General features: G+C 40.2%; 1 protein-coding gene across 4 annotated transcripts in view; it reads right to left on the bottom strand.

The window, feature by feature from the left end:
- Nucleotides 1-18009, bottom strand: part of exd3 (exonuclease 3'-5' domain containing 3) — a 52665-nt gene that overhangs the window by 14267 nt on the left and 20389 nt on the right. For all 4 annotated transcript variants that reach the window (XM_034896701.1, XM_034896702.1, XM_034896700.1 and 1 more), the window contains exons 15-19: nt 17375-17558; nt 17027-17199; nt 16085-16303; nt 15854-15907; nt 15639-15770 (exon numbers count right to left, since the gene is read on the bottom strand). In XM_034896701.1, coding sequence (XP_034752592.1) covers nt 15639-15770; nt 15854-15907; nt 16085-16303; nt 17027-17199; nt 17375-17558 — 762 coding nt within the window. The remainder of the gene's footprint in view (nt 1-15638; nt 15771-15853; nt 15908-16084; nt 16304-17026; nt 17200-17374; nt 17559-18009) is intronic.

The following is an 18009-nucleotide window of genomic DNA, read 5'->3' on the forward strand; positions in this document are numbered from 1 at the left end:
TTGAGTTGGTGGGACGTATCAAAACCTTTCCTTCTCACACACACTTTAAACGGTCCTACAGTTACTAGATAGCAGCGTCCTATGCAAAGAGGCTACACCCTTAACTACAAACACCCACACCCTAACAGCACACTAATATTACACTATCACACACCCAGTCACACCCGCAACCACACACCTCTGAAAGCACACGTGAAAAACATCTTAACGTCAGTGTGGTTTCTCCTCTGGAGGGGAACATAAACGTCTAAATGTTTACATAAGTAAAGAATGAGATGAATGCAATGATTGGCATTCAAACATTTTAAATAGTGGTGCGTATATAAAAATACCAAAGATGCTCTTTTCAATAATAATAAATCTTGCTGTGACATGTCAAAATATTCAGTGTTTCCTCTCGGATTTATTTTCCAGCAGTTGTGCTAAAGTGTGAGAGTTTTATTTAGCGCTGTTTGCTGAAACAAGTAGGACTTTAAGACACTTATTTGTACACAGCTGGATTGAATTACATTGAATAAAATGCTTCAAGAATTCTTGCCTCTTTCCTCTTCCTCCTTTCACCTTTCTCTTTATACTTTCCTTTCTCACAGGTACTACCTGTCTACCTGTCTAATAATGGAATAAGAAATAAAACGCTTCTCCCCTTATCCAAATAAGCCCAGCTTCATCATTGCCATCATCAGCCTCTCTTTTCCTAACAAAAAAGTTTACCAAACTCACCTGAAATATAAAAAATATATCATTACACAAGCTGAAGTGCACAGAAATTTACAGGGAACACATTTAACTTAAAAAAAAAGCTAACATTGATCATGAAAGACATCAAAATATTAAGTCTAAAATAAATAGAGTTAGGGGGTTAAAGTTAAGATTATTGATGTCCCTAATACTAAGTAATTTTGAACATTAATAAGTTTTACAATTAAGCTTATCACACCATAACAGAGAACAGCATCGTAAAAACTCACACCATCTAAGCTTAGGCCTAATGTTACAGTCATTAATAAACCGTAATCTGATCAGATATTTGCTAACAATTCTACCTCGGGGGGCCCCCCCAACATGCTTTGTGTTCAGCATTGTCTCTACGTCTGCTCTTTTAAACTGCAATAACCATAAACAGACTGGACCTAAACGGTGGCAATGTCTAGGGGTGTTCAATTTATAATCCCTGCACATCCCTGAGTCTATGGTTACATAAAGTAGAGATAGCAAGTTTACAGCGATTGGGGCGATTTTTATATAGCAGTGGCACTCATTTAGCAGGGGCACTGCACATATTGGGAAAAAATTATATTATATTAGTTATTGCCTTTTATTTTAATCATAGTTGCTCATTCATCTTCATCATTATTTCATTTATATTTGCAATTGTTCCAGTCTTCATTTCCTTTCATTAAAAGGCACATGGCAACGTTGTTTTATTAATTAAGGTTATTAACATTATAATATGATTATCTGACTTTATATATAATTGGATATCAGAGATGCGATTCCCTTGTAAATAAATAGTCTTGCTTTGCCAGATCCTTTGGCAAAGCGAGACTATTATTGGAGAAGCTAGTCCACACAGCATTCTGGGATGGGAGAAAAACGTGCTCTGGTTTATTGACATTTCTTTAAACCAATCACAATTGTCATGGGCGCTAAACTCCGCACAGAGCCACGGTGCCGCTGCAAAATAGCCTCTGGAAGAAACTTGTTTTGGTGAAACGTGTACTTTCAAAAGTTCTTTTAGTTACAACAGAAAACTCAGATTAGACAGATAGTCTAGCTAGTTGTCTGGATTTACCCAACAGAGATCTGAGGAGCAGTTAACCATAGTCGTCCAGAGTTTTAAAGTTCCAACAAAAAGAAAGCTTAAGGTAACGGACAACTGGCCGAAAAGAATGAAATCCAGCGGAATTTCCGGCGTCAACGGAGCAATCCTTGAAGTGAAACGTTGTGATAACAACTAATCCAATTATAACCTCACAGCTTAAATACACACTTCTGTAGATATTAGGATATAAAAAACTGGCATAGCTGAACTATGCATCAAAACTGCTCATACTTATTGTTTGGTATGTTTTCACTGGTGCATAGGCAATGCTGCTGGTCTCCAGAGAGTACAAACAAGAATACATGCATGCAAACACACATCTCAGACATCATGGCATTAGTTAAAATGCTGGGCTGCAGTTCCTATGAGAAACATTGGACACTGGTTTTCCTTGGCCTGAAAGAGGAGGAGGAGGAAATAGGAAAAAGACGCAAGTTGTGCATCATCATTTTTCTGTTTTTTTTTTCCTACTGCAGTCCTAATTTTCCATCCTATTTATATCCTGTGTCTCTCAGTAGTTTAGTCCCAGACATCTAAGGTCTTAGCTTCCGCTTTTATTTTATCTCCCTTTCTCTTTCCCCTAAACTGACATTATTTATCTACATGTAGTCTATCTCCTTATTTCCCTCTGTTGCATTTTTGTATACCTCTCTTTGCTTTTCTCTCTTATGATTTCTATCTACCATCTACCCTCTCTATCTATTCACACTGCCCCCCCTTTGCTTTGTCAGGCCTTTCCCAGACAAATGAGCCTCCTGCCTTCTACCTGTTTGTTTCTCTCATTGCCATCCCGCAAGGACTTTCACTTTAATCTGACTCTGTGAGTAAGTGAGGAGAAACAGTGAACGAAACACATAGAATATGTGAGTGTGTGCCTGCAGCTCCCACAGAAAACAGACTTCTAACTTCCTGATAGCATCACGTCACGCAAACTACAGGCTTTGGGAAAACCCACAGCAAGACTTTGTTTCAAGTTTGAAGGCAGAGTTGGCCTCACATTCCCAAGACTTACACATGCACATACAAGCACTACAACACGACAAGAACGCAGGTCAGACATTTAAAGAATGTTATCAGAATGTACAGACCTAAACCCAGAACATAAACTGTGAAAACACAGTTGCGGTGATGATGTACACAGTTTCACACATCAGAGACAAGAGAAGAAAACAGCAATATATTGAAATTGTTGACACTACTCATTCTCGTAAACTGTACGAACACACACAAACAGACACACGTATAAAAAATATACTTAAAATGGATTGGAGTATTGTTGTAAAGCTACATAGGTCAGAGGTTCCCAATCTTTCTGGTTTTCCATCCCATCATTTGCATTTACTGCATTCACGTGACACTGAAGGTTTAAATCAGTTATTGACGAATGCTAGAAGAAAAACCTACAAACCCTGTTTCCTCCGGACCAGGATCTGAGCTACCTTTCAGAATGTCTTGCACAAGCACTATAATATTCTACAGAAACTGGGAATTATGGAGCATCCACCTTTTACTCAGATTTCTATCAGAGATTTTCTTTTAGTAAATCTTAGATATAGAAACACTTTCAATATTAGACAGGAAGACACATACAATCACAGAATTTCAGCACCCCTACCCTTGTGTGACTAAGCGCACAGACAACAGACCACACACATTCATCATGCTGAGAAGCAACAAACATGAGCTAAAAGGTAGCTAAAATTACACAGTTAATAACCTAACATTATGAAAACAAAGCAGAGAAGGATAACATGATTTGCTTCCGAGAACTACTTCATGCCAAAGGGGATGCTTTTATTGTACCTGCCTCTGGAAATGCTACTTTTTTTTACGTTTTATTTTTTATAACTTTCTACCAGCGTTTCTACTGCCGTCCTAAATACATGAAAAACATTCCACAACATATCCAACAATTAACTTTTAGTTGTGCATTCTAGAGCTGGGCGCTATGAGGGAACTGCCCATGTAGTTAAAATAAAACAAAATCTTACAAACTTCAAATTGAATAAAACTAGTACAGTGTCCGTCCAAAATATGCCCGTTTAGAACGGACTGATTGCTTGGCCTGTGGTATTGCTCCTTGTAACATTCTGCAGAACCAAATTGTACCCCCAAATTACTTACAGAAGGACCCCAAACCAATTCATATGGAACTCCATTGTATAGCCTACTAATGACTTACACTGTACATCTACATCAGAGGAAGACCGACATTTACCTTACAGAGAATGTCAGTTTTATTCACAGGTTTTGAACTTTCAATATCCAATGCTGTCCTCACCACTCCAAAATCCAAACCCCAAGTTCACTGGGTACCCAGGAAACCCAGTGTTCATTAGATGTTTCAGACACAGACACACACACACGCGCACACGCACACGCACACGCACACGCACACGCACACACACACACACACACACACACACACACACACACACACACACACACACACACACACACACACACACACACACACACACACACACGAAGACTGGCTCCATGTTAGTCTGTTTAGTTGTTTTCCTCCAGACAAACTGATGTAACCCTCATATTCTTGGCTTAAACCTACAATCAACTTATTCTCTCTCCTGGAAGTCACAGCAAACAGCTCACAGTCCAAAAAAAACAACTTCAAATACTAGGTAATAAAAAAATAATTGGGGTTCTGCCAGAAGGACTCATTTGAATTATCACATGTGAGCAAGCATGGCTGCCTCTGAAACTTGACTGCAAGTGGAGGAGTTACACAAGCTACTAAAGTGGGCCAGTGTGCCACAGGGTTGCGATAATAACGACCCTAAACCTCTCAGCTATTTCTCACTGGCAGGAATTAGCATGGTTGACAAGAGTTATTTATCATCCTAGTTGTAGTGCAGGCAGAATGCAGTTCCGATGGTTTGCTATGTTGCACTGCGTGTGGGAGAATGAGCTATGATTAACTAAGCTGCAAAGACCAAAGATCACATTTCACTATTGCAAGGGAAACCATTATACCATGACCACAGACACAATGACAGTCATACCAGCAGTATCTGGGAGATGAAAACATGATTGCTGGGACTAGTTCTCACAACATTTTTCAAATGTTACTTACTTGATTTCCATTTCATTGGTGAAAGAAAATTGTGGGTAACCTTTAAGTAAATTCAGACAAGATAGTTGCATTGCTGCACACACTTTAGTGCTTTAATTGTTCAATTATTTTCACATTTCTAATCAGAAATACTTTTGCAACTGGTTTTTATATAGTCTGGACATGCCCTAATTATGTTTTTTAGCCCAACTGATACACCTGAAAGATTTTCATTTCAGGTTATTCAACACTGTGAACATTAATGCATTTAATGGCTTCATTATCTGTTTTCTGTGTGGTAATGTTGTCGTTTGCTGATCCAGGCTTTGTTATGATATTGCAAAGAATTCTGCCTCCCTAAGGAGACTATTTAGATGCAGAGGGCAATCACTCACTGCGGCACACAGTTTGGCTATGCTGCTACTGTACTCTAAAAAACATGAGAAACTTCCTCTTTCTGTGTGCATGTTTGAGAGGAAGGCATCGGTAAGTGGTTCCCTCTCCCTGAGCGGCAGGGAAAAGTAGACCCTCTTGAGTGCCTCTCGGCTTCCCCACCTCCCCCATGAGCCAATAACGCAGACGCAGACACAGACACACACGCACACACGCACGCGCGCACACACACACACACACACACACACACACACACACACAAACACACACACACACACAGTGTGGTTTCTCCTCTGGAGGGGAACATAAACAGGGCTGTCTGTCTGCGAGCGGAGAGCTAGTTCTCATGACATCACCACCCAGCAGGAATGCTCTGCTCTGCCCCGTCAAAACCCCTCCACCGGCCAGCAACTCGCACACATACAAACGCATACACAAAAACACATGTTGAATGATTTATGCACGTCCACATTTTCACAAGGAAATGTACCACATATGCAACATGCACCCAACTGGCATTTAAGCTATTATCTCATCCTCTGGACTTCTCTTCCTTCGCAACGTTTTTTTCATTTCTCACTGCACACAGAAATCTTCTTTCTCTGCCTCTTTTCCCTTAGCTTTACCACACAGTTTTGTTCCTTTTACCCCTTAAGTTCTCATTCTCTCTGTATCTGTGTCGGCTGTGCACACTGCAAAACCCACACAGACCACAAAAAAAGAGAAAAGAGAGAAATGAAAAGCACGAAAATACAACTGCCTGATTATAGAAAATAAAGATATAACACCTATGAGAAAGTTTGTGTGCGTGGGTGTGGGGGACATGGGAAATTACGCACTACTTCATTGTATTGGTGTTTGGAGGAAAAGCCCTATTGAAGCTCTCCCTCCTTCCTTCTCACCTCTCTTCCGCCCTCTCCAACTCTCTCCTCCGTTTCCCATCCCTCCATCAGTTGCTACATTATCTTTCTCGTTCGAGAAATCTCCCCTTTCTATTTTGTCTTTCTTATTTTCACCTTCTTGCTCCTCTCTCTCAATCTCAACCTGACATTGCAATGTTTTCTTGCAATTTCAGTCCCTTCTCGTTTTCCACCTCTCTGTTTCTCTCAGGCTTTTGGGGAAAGCAGGGGCAGGAAGCAGCTTGGCTTGGAGACAATGGAACACATCAAAAAGCAGCACCAGCCTCACCAACTTCTCTCTCTCTCTCTCACACACACACACACACACACACACACACACACACACACACACACACACACACACACACACACACACACACACACACGACAAACAGGACATTCCAGCTGCCGGCTGCACCGGATTCCTCGCCTTGGCTAATCTGAAACGGAGGAGAGTGAGACTAGGAGTGGAGTGGAGCAGGGAGACAGAGGGAGACAGGGTGAGAACAGGGAGAGCAGGGGAGATGGAGAGAGACAGGGCCAAGCAGAGGGTGAGAAGGAGAAATAGATACAGGGAGGGAGAAATGCTGGGGTGCAAAAAAGGGGGAAATTGGAAAGGATGGATTAGGGAAGGAAAGACATGACTGAAAAGGGATTTGTGAATTGCAAAATGTTGTTGTTACAATGTGTTACTGTAAAATCTTTATTTGCACACAAGTGGGTTCTCTGGTTGTCTACAAAGGCTTATGATTATTATAGTACAATAAGATCGCAAAACAGCATGTGATGTCATTATGCCCAGGTTTTTATTCGCTTTAAAGCAGTTGGATGGAACCACACTTTCACCGGCTTTATTCGCATACGTTTTTTTTTTTACCAAACTTCAGATAATTTGATTGACAAGTGTATGAAAACTTAGCTAATGTGTTATAAAAACGTGGGAAGATAAAATAAGGTATTGAGAATAAGTGACAGAACAAGAGAAACTGGAAGTGGAAGCAGAGAGAGAAATTCTATAGCCATGTCTACAGTGCTGCAGGTCAGTTTTAAACACCATATTTACAATATATTTAAAAAATTATACATTTTTCTTAGGTTTTCAGTACTGAAAGGTCTTCGTCCAGCTTGACTTTTAGGTAAGGTTGTTTTAAACATGTAGACTGTTTTGCAAACAAGGGTGGAGTTGCACTCCGACAGAGCTTAGTTCCTTAGACTCTCTATGTGTTTACTTGCTTTCAGTTCCAATTTACAGATTGAAAAACACAGGTGCTGGCATTGATACGTCTCTGGTTTACAACTACTCAACTGTAAAATAATTACATCATTCACAATCATAGACACTACATGCCCATCTAGACTGATCAACTTGTGTTTTTTTTTTTTTTAAAGTTATTGTTTCGGGGTTTTATCCCTTTATTAGTCACAGAGGACAGCCGAAGATGTGAAAGGGGGAGAGAGAGGGGGAGAGACATGCAGCAAAGGGCCGCAGGCTGGATTCGAACCTGGGCCCGCTCTACCCCCTGAGCTATCTGGGTGCCCCAACTTGTGTTTGTTTACAATAACTTTCAGTAAACCCCTGCATCCTGCACTGTACATACAATTTAACAGCAAAACGGAATGCAACAATAGTAAAAAGGGACGCTGAACAACTGGATACTCACTCATGTCATTTGCCTAAAACGCATGTCTCATGCTTTCATATGTCAACACTTTTACTAACATTAGGTTGAGGACTTATTTTACCTTTTGGGCCACAGACTAAAGAAAGTGACACCACCCCAAACTAGCAGTTAGCCCAATTGACATTGAAACACTGCTGTTCAAAACACTAGATTTGGTTTATCAAAGACGTGACTAAAGCAAAACAGTACAGAAAATAAGCACAGCAGAAACGTCAGATACACAACAACCAAAAAAAAGACGTTTTCTCATCTCACATTTCCCTGGAATTCAACTGCAATGTGTCTACAAAGAAGTGATTATTTTATTAGCACGACGTCCCGGTGATTCAGTCTATGCACAAACACAAGATAAGTTATCACAGGGAAAGCTGGAAGCAACAAAAAGCTGGCTTATTAACAAAAACAACAACTTTTGAATGATTCATAGATCTTTAAATAAATATCTATAACAACCTAAACACATAAGAGAAAATTCAGTGGTGTTTGAGTAACTACAAATTCACACACAAGCATGCACACGTAGATATGTATCATGCATGCAATCGCAAATGCACACAAAGGGGCCAACTAGACTGTAACTAGAGTGATGTCTCATCTCCTTCCTTGTATGCCGGCCTGCCGGCCTGCCTGGTCAGGTTACAGACTGACGTTTTTTTGTGTGGGATTTTTCAATCCACTTTTAAAAAATCTGCCTGCTTCTTACAATTTCGACATTTAACTGCTACAGCAGACTCATTATTTTGCACCCATCTATTACAGCTCAAATTAGGATATCTATACTTTTAGCAGAACCAGGATTCTTTAACATTCAAATACAGTGTGACTTCCAGCATTTCCCATTCTAACTAGGCCTGTCACACATTATTACTCAATCCTCTGATACGGATTATTTGAAGTAACTGCGATCATTTTGCATAATTGTTGATTCCACAATATATACATATGTATGTAGGAAATGTAAGACATTGAAAAAGAGAACTTTGCTATCTAGATGTTAGTGCCGTCGGACATGTCCTTCTGTTTCAGCTCAAATGAGACCATATTTGTGGCTTGATTCATAGCGGAGTCTCCATGACGGGTGCAGCAGTTTGTTTGACAGCTCTAGGGAAAGTTTGGCTGTAGTTGTCGCTTACATCCAGCTTTTCTAATTACATAATTCACACAAAAATGTTTGGATGGAAACATGGTGTTACAAGAGTAGCATGTGTGCTTTTAGGAGTAGTTCAGTGTGTAGTACAAGCGTAGGGAGTATGTGGTCGAGTGACAGTGGATGGGTTTAGAGGAGCAGGGGTTGCCGATTGGATTGAAGAAAATAAAATAGCAGTGACGTTTTCAAGTGGTAGTAAATGTACAGTGTAACTTTAATTGTATTGAATCACGTTTTTGATACATCAGGTTGGCTTACACAACAGTTTTAGAACAAGCTTTTAAAAAATAAATCTTTGAAGCAGAGCGAGAGGCGAAACATTGTTTCAGCAAACTATTTGAAGATTGACTGACACTCCTTGGCCAGCGATCGCATAATCGTTTACAACCTGGATTCAGGTCTAGTTGCAAAGCCACACAACTGCACTGCTGTGCTGGGTAAAATGCCCATTATGCATGCAAGTACTTCATAGTACAGTATGCATGCGTAATGGGCAGTGTGCAGGACTTTTTCAACAAGTCTGACTGGTAACCTTTACCAACACACCTGCCCCCCAAAAAGAAGTGTACAAAACCACTTTTTTAATTATTGTAGCATAAAATAAGAATAGACAATTAAATTATTAATCAAAATTATTTTTATGACGATTAATCGTATCAGCAAAATCCTATTGTGATGATTATAATCATATAGAATTTTGCATCAACTTTCTATATCATGATATATCTCTATTGGAAGAAATATCCTTATCCTAATATCAGTGATCGTAATTTCAACCACATCACCAATTAGTAATCCATTAACTGTACTGAACATTAAATAAATTTGACTTTTTTTTTTATTCATCCTTGCATACCCTCTTCATTAGTGTGAGCCACCGGTTCCTCTTTCAATGACTTGTTTGTGAATTTCAGTGAAGCACACGGGAATACTTTCATATTCCAGTTGAACGATCACTCAATGAGTCAGCATTTCAATCCAGTAAAGAAGTCATCTTGTGGCAGGTAGGTGAAAAGTTAAATAAATAGTATGATAAATAGTTGTGGTAATGTCTTAATTCCTCACTTATCCATAAACTCAAACATTGGGGTTACACAACAATCACAATGGCCTTTCCTAAAATTAAGCTCCCCTTCAGACAGACAGAACGACAGAGACGCAGAGACAGCACGTCCCCCTCCAGACAAAAACACACAAAGGAGATGGACATACAAGCTGCCAATCAGTCACTCATAACTGCCTCCACTAACTAACTACATCTGTGTATGTCAGAAAGAGTGAATGCGAGGGTGACCTGTGTTATGTGTGAACTTTCTCCCAATGTGTGTGTAATCGCTTTTAGCACTTTCTCAAACCGTTTGTGTGTAACTGGAGACGCGAAGCCCTCGCCACACACAGTGGGAAATATTTGGAATGGTTTCCCTCGGAATGTCTTGGCGTGCCTATGGAATGCCCCCCACCCCACCTCCTCCCCTTTCTCCCTGTCGCTCCCCTCTCGTCTCCTGAAAGGGGAGGGAGAGTGAAAAAACAACGACACACATAAAAACCTATTCTGTCACCACAAAAAACAGCACATGAACAGTGACAGAACCCAAATAGAGACGAAGCCACAGAGGTCAAATGCACTTGCAAACACAAACACACATTTTTTGTATAGGTCTGTTAAAATGTTGTTGTTTTATAATTTTTTTTTTTTTTTTTTTTTACAATTTATGGTTTGGATATATAGCTTGTTTGCTACCAAAGTGTGACCCTGTGCATATCTGCGGTTATCTATAAACTCTGTGTGCATTTAAAAAATAACAATGAAATATGAATTAAGGTGTAAGAATATAGAGTCTATAAAAAGTGTCCGTTTTCTAATGCATTTTAACGCATCCGTACATCCTGATACTGCCTACTTCTATTTCATTCACATGCACAAATATACACACACGCAGCCAGTGAAGGGTAACTATATACGTGTCTCAACCTCTCACATTCCTCTTGTTTCTTAGCCCGCGGCTCTCTTTGTAGATCAAAAGGACAGACAAGTCTTTCTATCGCCTTGCCCTCCTCCGCCTCTCCTCTTCCTTCAATGCCACCTTTCTCAGACACACTCTCTTCCTGTCGCTCTTCCTCACTCAACACTCATCTCGCTTGCACACACACACACACACACACACACACACACACACACACACACACACACACCCACACACACACACGGATCATTTCTGACTTTCTCACACAATTTCTCTGTAATTCCGTCTCAATGACTCCATGTTATTTTTATGTCTTTCTCCCTAACTTACTCACCCCTTCTCAATTGCTTTCACTACCGTTCCCTCTCTGTCTTTAAAAAAAACCTTCCATCACCTCTGTTCTTACTTCTCTCTCTCCCTCCCTTTTTCCTATCCCTAACCCCACTCATCTCTCCCACCCCTCCCTCTCACGGTGTGGCAGTTCCTGTTGCTCTTGTTTTCACTTCCCCAATAGTCTGGTGCGTGGGAACCAGTGATTCTGCTTCAATATTGTCTATGACTGATTCTGAGTGTGTGTGCTTGTGTAAAGGTGCTGAGGTGACTATGTGTGTATGAAGGTGTCTGTATGTGTTTATCAATTTTGAAAGTGTATGGCTATTACTTCGTTTGTATGTGTCTGTGTGTGTGTGTGTGTGTGTGTGTGTGTCTGTGTGTGTGTGTGTGTGTGTGTGTGTGTGTTTCACTGGCTTCATGTCTATCAGGATATCTTTGTTCTCTCAACATGTCTATAAAAGGCCAGTAAGGGACATCTAAAGGAACTGCACAGCCCAACGGAAGTGTGTCTGTGTGTTTTTGTGTAAAGTATAGACGCAGCAGGCATTAGTGGTAAAGATAGGATATAGCTGAATAAGGCAACTGTAACGGACCAATAGGCCACTCCTCACTCTCACCCAACCCACTGCAGGAATCCACACAGATGAAATTTAAGGATTACAGACTAAGTTAATACAGTGAAACTCGTCAACATTTTAACATAGTAAAGATATACAGTATGTCTCTTAATATATTTTTGGGACATTTTTGGGGCTGAATAGACTTCTTTTTCACAAATTAACATACTGTGAACAAACTATCACTAAATGTTTATTATTTAAACATATTTTAATTAAAACTGTTTATTTGTTTCAATAGCATTTGTTCCAATTTGTTCCATGGTCTTGGAATAATTTGCAAAACTTGCTCCATCTAAATGGTCTAGTTTCATTTTAATGATTTTAAGGCCAAGTTAAAATGCCATGTAATTAAAAAATGCAACTGCCACTTGTGACCTGTTCCTTTCCTCTATATGTGATTTTGACTACGCTGTATTTCTGTTTGAATTGTAACTGGTGTGCCGTCTTGGCCAGGTCTCCCTCGGAAAAGAGATTTCAATCTCATGGACTTCCTGGTTAAATAAAAAAATAAATTTTCAAACCCAATTACAGTATAGTATACTGTATAGTATGAATAGTTTTTACATTGTGTAGTTTTCATTTTTGCTAGAGTGGAGGGACAAAGCACCAATTCTTCTGAGCTGAAAAATAATGTTAGCCACGTGAAAGTATTTAATTTGAACAACAATTATTTTAACATGTTACCCACTTTAAGAGGAGTTATTTTCTTCCATGTGAAAATGTTATCAACGTGGCTACAAACCCGAAACAGCTGCATTTGGATGATTGATTGGCATACCGAATATGGATGAAAATAAAAACATATCTTGTTTATAATATTTCCAAAGCTTTGTCAACAACTAGGAGGAGCAACATGGAATTTAAACTTGGATTTCTCCTGCATGTCTTTTTTTGTAATTTATTTTTTATTTAACAATGTTTCTCTCTGGGCTATCCACTTCATCCTGGCCTCTGCCATGTTTAATTATTTTTATATACACACTACATGGCTCAGATAAATGCCATATACCACAGCACTTATAGCCTTAGCTTGCATATTTACAATGCGGTCCCTAGATGGGCATTTAAATACATGACCAAATCCAGTTTTACTACAGGGAGACATGACACTAAAAGTTCAAATAGTTAGTGAATACATAAATAAATACACGGAAGTACATGTAAGAATACAGACAAGGACACACTTACACAGGAGGCCCTTCTCCATCTCACTTTCCCTCCATAGTAGACACACATTCCAATGCCTCTAAAATCTCAGCTGGGCCTATTGATACACAGAGACAAACATTAACCCTTTCCATGCACAATTTTTTTGACACACACACACACACACACACACACACACACACACACACACACACACACACACACACACACACACACACACACACACACACACACACACACACTTGTGATTAATCTCTTCTTCTGACTTTTTTTTTTTTCCTTCTCTTTCCTCAGGACATTGATCAGTGGTGTATGTGCATGAGGGAGGAACACTGAGAGACAAAGGAAGAGAAACTAACCCATCCATTGCTAATTAGAGAGCTTTACAATCAGATAACAAAAGGGGTTAACTTTGCCTGGGTGGGCCAAAGGGCAGGATAAAACTCTCTCCCTAACACCACACACACACAAACAGAAAATTTGCATATCATATTTCATAACCTGTCTTTAAGGGAACACATGAGCAAATTCAAGGTGCTTGAAAACACTCATTTACTGTTGGTCTTCAATTTTAGACCATCTTCAAAAAGTAAATTCCAATAAATTATCAAGGATTAATTAAAAAAGCAGAGGTACTTTTTTCAGTTAGCTATCATTCCAATTTTATTTAATTTTTAACAGATTGTTAAATTAGAATATATAGTTATGACCTGAATGAGGTTGTAAAAGATCAACCCCGCAGATTACCAAAGGACAAAAGTTGTTTCACAGTTGCTTTCTGAAGCTGATGGGGGAAAACTGAGACCGTGCTGGTACTAGTGGTGTGTAACAACAAACTTACATTTGGCCCTTCTTTAGCCATAATATATCAAAGTGACACTGACTTGAAGTGGCATCAGGAGTGACCAATAAATAGGAGAAGTAGGCACATGACCATTTGGCCACTGTGCATGTTTGCTTTATCGTGGTATCATCAAGACGGGAGGTAGGTGGTCCAGGTGTTTTACATCTTGGGTCTGAAAGAAATGCACCCAGTGGTGTATCTTGACACATTTAGGGCCTCCCACCAGGAGCAGGCCAGAACACCCAAGTTTAGAAACTGTCCTGCAAAGATACCCCTCCCAATCACAACCACCGCCACAGACACACACACACACAGTCGCAGCACACACAGGTTTCCCTTAACAGCCACCCATGGAGATATCTACAGGTCGTGTACTGTAAATCCGACAATAATTGATAGCAACAAGCTGACTAACAAACATCTTTTTTCAGGCTTCAAAACATGGTTGAATAGGAATTAGAATAATGCAGACTTATGTATATCTGTACACAAGTTAGCAATGTATGTGAGGAAAGAAGAATATGATATTGAAAGGTTTTTATCCAGTTTTCATTTCTTAATTTTTCTACCACTAAATTATTCTATTTTCTCATCCATCCATCTAACCCTCCTTTTGATAACACAAGTTCAGGTTGGGGTGGCAGCAGGCTAAACAAGTAACCCATCCTTCTTTTCAGCCCCATCCTCCAGCTCCTATGGGATAACTTATCCTTTTCAGTGTCTCCTGGGTCAGCCCCAGGTTCTGGAATAAGAATAGCTCAAAGACTCAACTTGTGGCCACCTTAAACGTGAAGGTCCAGCGGTTCAACTTCAAGATCCTTCCACATTCCTTTCAGTAACGCTAAGCCCATTCTGGCCACTTGTATCAGAAATCTCATTCTTACTTTTACCCCAATAAACCAGTACAACACCCACATTAACTACATTTTCTCAAAAAAAGAAGAAGAAAAAATGTAAATGTAATGTAAATGTGCTGTATTTATATAGCGCTTTTCCAGTCTTAACAACTGCTCAAAGCGCTTTTACATCTACATTCATCATTCACATACATTCATACACTGTGGCCGGGGCTGCCGTACAAGGTGCCACCTGCTCATCAGATAAACATTCACACACATTCACACTCCGATGCGCAGCACCGGGGGCAACTCGGGGTTTAGTGTCTTGCCCAAGGACACTTCGACAATGACTGCAAGGGCGGGGATCGAACCACCAACATTCCGATTGGCAGACAACCGCTCTACCACTGGGCCACAGCCGCCTCTAGCCACAAAAAGAAGTTGTGTTTTATAAAGCCCCTCTTCTCCATTTTCCCATATTGTGCAGTATATTTATTTCTTCCTCTTTTTCTCAGTAATACACAAAACACCACAGTCACCATATTCTTTGTTCTCAAAATTTGAGATGTTTAGCATTGTTTTATAACCACAGAAACAGCCTGGGTATTTATATTGCTTGTACTTTTTACTGATGTAGAAACTGAAGCCTTTCCTCTCTCTCTCTCATTAAAAGCTGTTGCATGTATGTACTGTTTAGTCTTGGACCTCAACTGGTGAACTTATGTCTGTGCCCATAGTACTCACTATTTTCCAATGTGTATGTATTGATAATTCTAGGCATCATATTAATTAGTAGAATACAGAAATCACCATTACTTTAATAAAAACACTCAGAATTAGCGTGGATTTCCCTACCTGGCAGCGGCTGAATATGTCGCTGGGAGTGAGCTGGACATTGAAGTGTTTGAGGACTCGAACAGCCTGGTCTCTGGCCTTTTCTGAACAGTCTAGGGAGAGACAGCGACCCTCACCCACCTGGGACCGCAACTATGTGGGGAGACAGAGGCAACATGTGTATACAAGCGCGCGCGCACACACAAAACCAAGAATTTACATATGTTAGTACTTACACTTTGGAACGGTTGTCCACACGTGAGTATGAAACGGCCTTCGGCTTGTGCTAACTGACACAACAATTGCACATCAGGACAAAACAAAACAGTGATGTTATTATTGTTATCTAAAATATGTAACATTTTGACTTTGTAAGTTATTTTTTTGTTTGTGTTTATTATGTATAAAAAGGTATGTGTGTGTGTGTGTGTGTGTGTGTGTGTCTTCTGCTCGGACTGCTAACTAACCTTTGCCGCTACTCTGTGATCATCGGTATTCTCCAACATGACCACATCGACTCCTAAACAGCGCAGGTACCTCCCGAGTCCCTGCAGCATGTTGTCACACACCACCCGCAACTGCTGGGGGGGCAGAGCAGGGGTGTCTTCTGAGGGCTTCTCGCCACACAGGAGGCCTTTCTCTGTGTCAGAGCGAGGGGGACTGATCCTTTGAGCCCCCTGACATTCCTAAATGGACAGAGACAATAATGTGATACTTAACTGATCCCCACAGAGGGATTTTCTTTTCACTTGCACCACAGTACAGGGAGGTCAAAGCACAGGGTGAGCTATAAAACTGCACCCCTGGAGATGATAGGAACTGCTGAAGTGTCTTGGTCAAACACATGCTCAAACCCAGGTTCTTCCATTTAACATATTTATTATTTATTGTGTCACTTGGAAGCTAAAAGCTCTAAGAATTGTTATCTGTATCAGCATTAATTAATAGCTAAATTAATACAATGGATTGTCCCTAATTTATTGCATTCTGGGAAAACATCTGAAATAACCCAAATAAAAAAGACATCTCATACTGATTCAAGGGCCCTCCTAAAGTTCCCTGCTTTTTCCCTCATGTCCTTTTTTATTCATAATACAGTACCAGGAAAGTGTATAGAAATGTGAAAAGAAAACCATATTACATTTATTCAGAGTCAATGCTAACATATATAAAGACGGTCAAGAACAGGCCAAGTAGGTAATGGATTTAGGCTTCCACAATCCCATTAATGAAATTTCCCCCGGTTGATTTCAAACTATTTGTAAAAGTCTTCATTTTGTCTTCCTTGGAAAAGTAATGTATTCTAACTCCATAGACCAAAAGACATGTGGTATCAATTGAAACCTCATGAAAAATAAAAACACTATCAATAACAGCAATTGCTGGTGAAATGGTAATTGACTCCAGACCTCTTTGCCATGGGCCTGTTTCATCTGCTTGGTATGTTTCTCCTTCTGTTTATTGTCTGCACTCTTCTCTGATTGGCTTGATGAGAGGCTGCGCAGGTCAGCTGGTAGCCCAAAGTAAGCTGGGTTTCTGGAGAGGACAGAGTACACATCCAGCAAACAGTAGGCATCTGCCACTAGAAGGAGTTTAAGAAACAAGAGAGAGAGAGAGAGAGAGAGGAAAAGGGGGAGGAGAAATTGGTTTGGAGATTGTCAGGGGATAACAAAATAATCTGTGATATTCTTTACTGAAAAGAACAGCAACCATCTGTCTTCCTGTCATTGTCTGTGTGTGCATGACTAATAACTTACCTGCATATCTAATTTGGCTGACGCGCAGTGGCCGTTTCTCCCAGTTGGACATCTGCTCTGTCTTGTCTAGGGGCCTTCCCAGGATCTGTTGTACCAGCAGACTGAGGCCTTTCTCTGAAGAGTCCTCTCCTACCAGCACCTCTTTAGGTCCATTTTGAGTCCTGTTGACCTTTCGACGCTGGATCTGGAAAAATGTTATTATAGACATTTAAGGGAGAATTTAATGTGTTGTCTTTTCCTCCAATAAAGACCTGTTTCCATTGTTGCATTTACAGCAACTTTATTTATTTGAAATTATCTAGAATTTGTGACCATGCAAGGCTGCAAGCAATATATTTTCAAGCTTTTAAACAGTCCCCTCCCATTTAATCTCCTGCCACATCATCCTCTTTCAGCCAGACATTCCTCGTTATTTTCAAAAACATTTCTTGGATTCCTCACATCCTGCAACATGCCGTCTACTCCAGCAGATGGTGAAGCAACCTCATCAGTTACAGAGCCCTGCTGCCATTTCCACATTCCAATCAAACTCAGAGACCAAGAGCTTAGCTACATAAATCTCAGGCAAAGTACTGGGCCACAACTACAGTATGTACCCGAGTTATGACCATGCAATGAAACACTGACCCAAATGT

This window comes from Etheostoma cragini, chromosome 16, assembly GCF_013103735.1.
Source record: "Etheostoma cragini isolate CJK2018 chromosome 16, CSU_Ecrag_1.0, whole genome shotgun sequence".
NCBI classification, from domain to species: Eukaryota; Metazoa; Chordata; class Actinopteri; order Perciformes; family Percidae; genus Etheostoma; species Etheostoma cragini.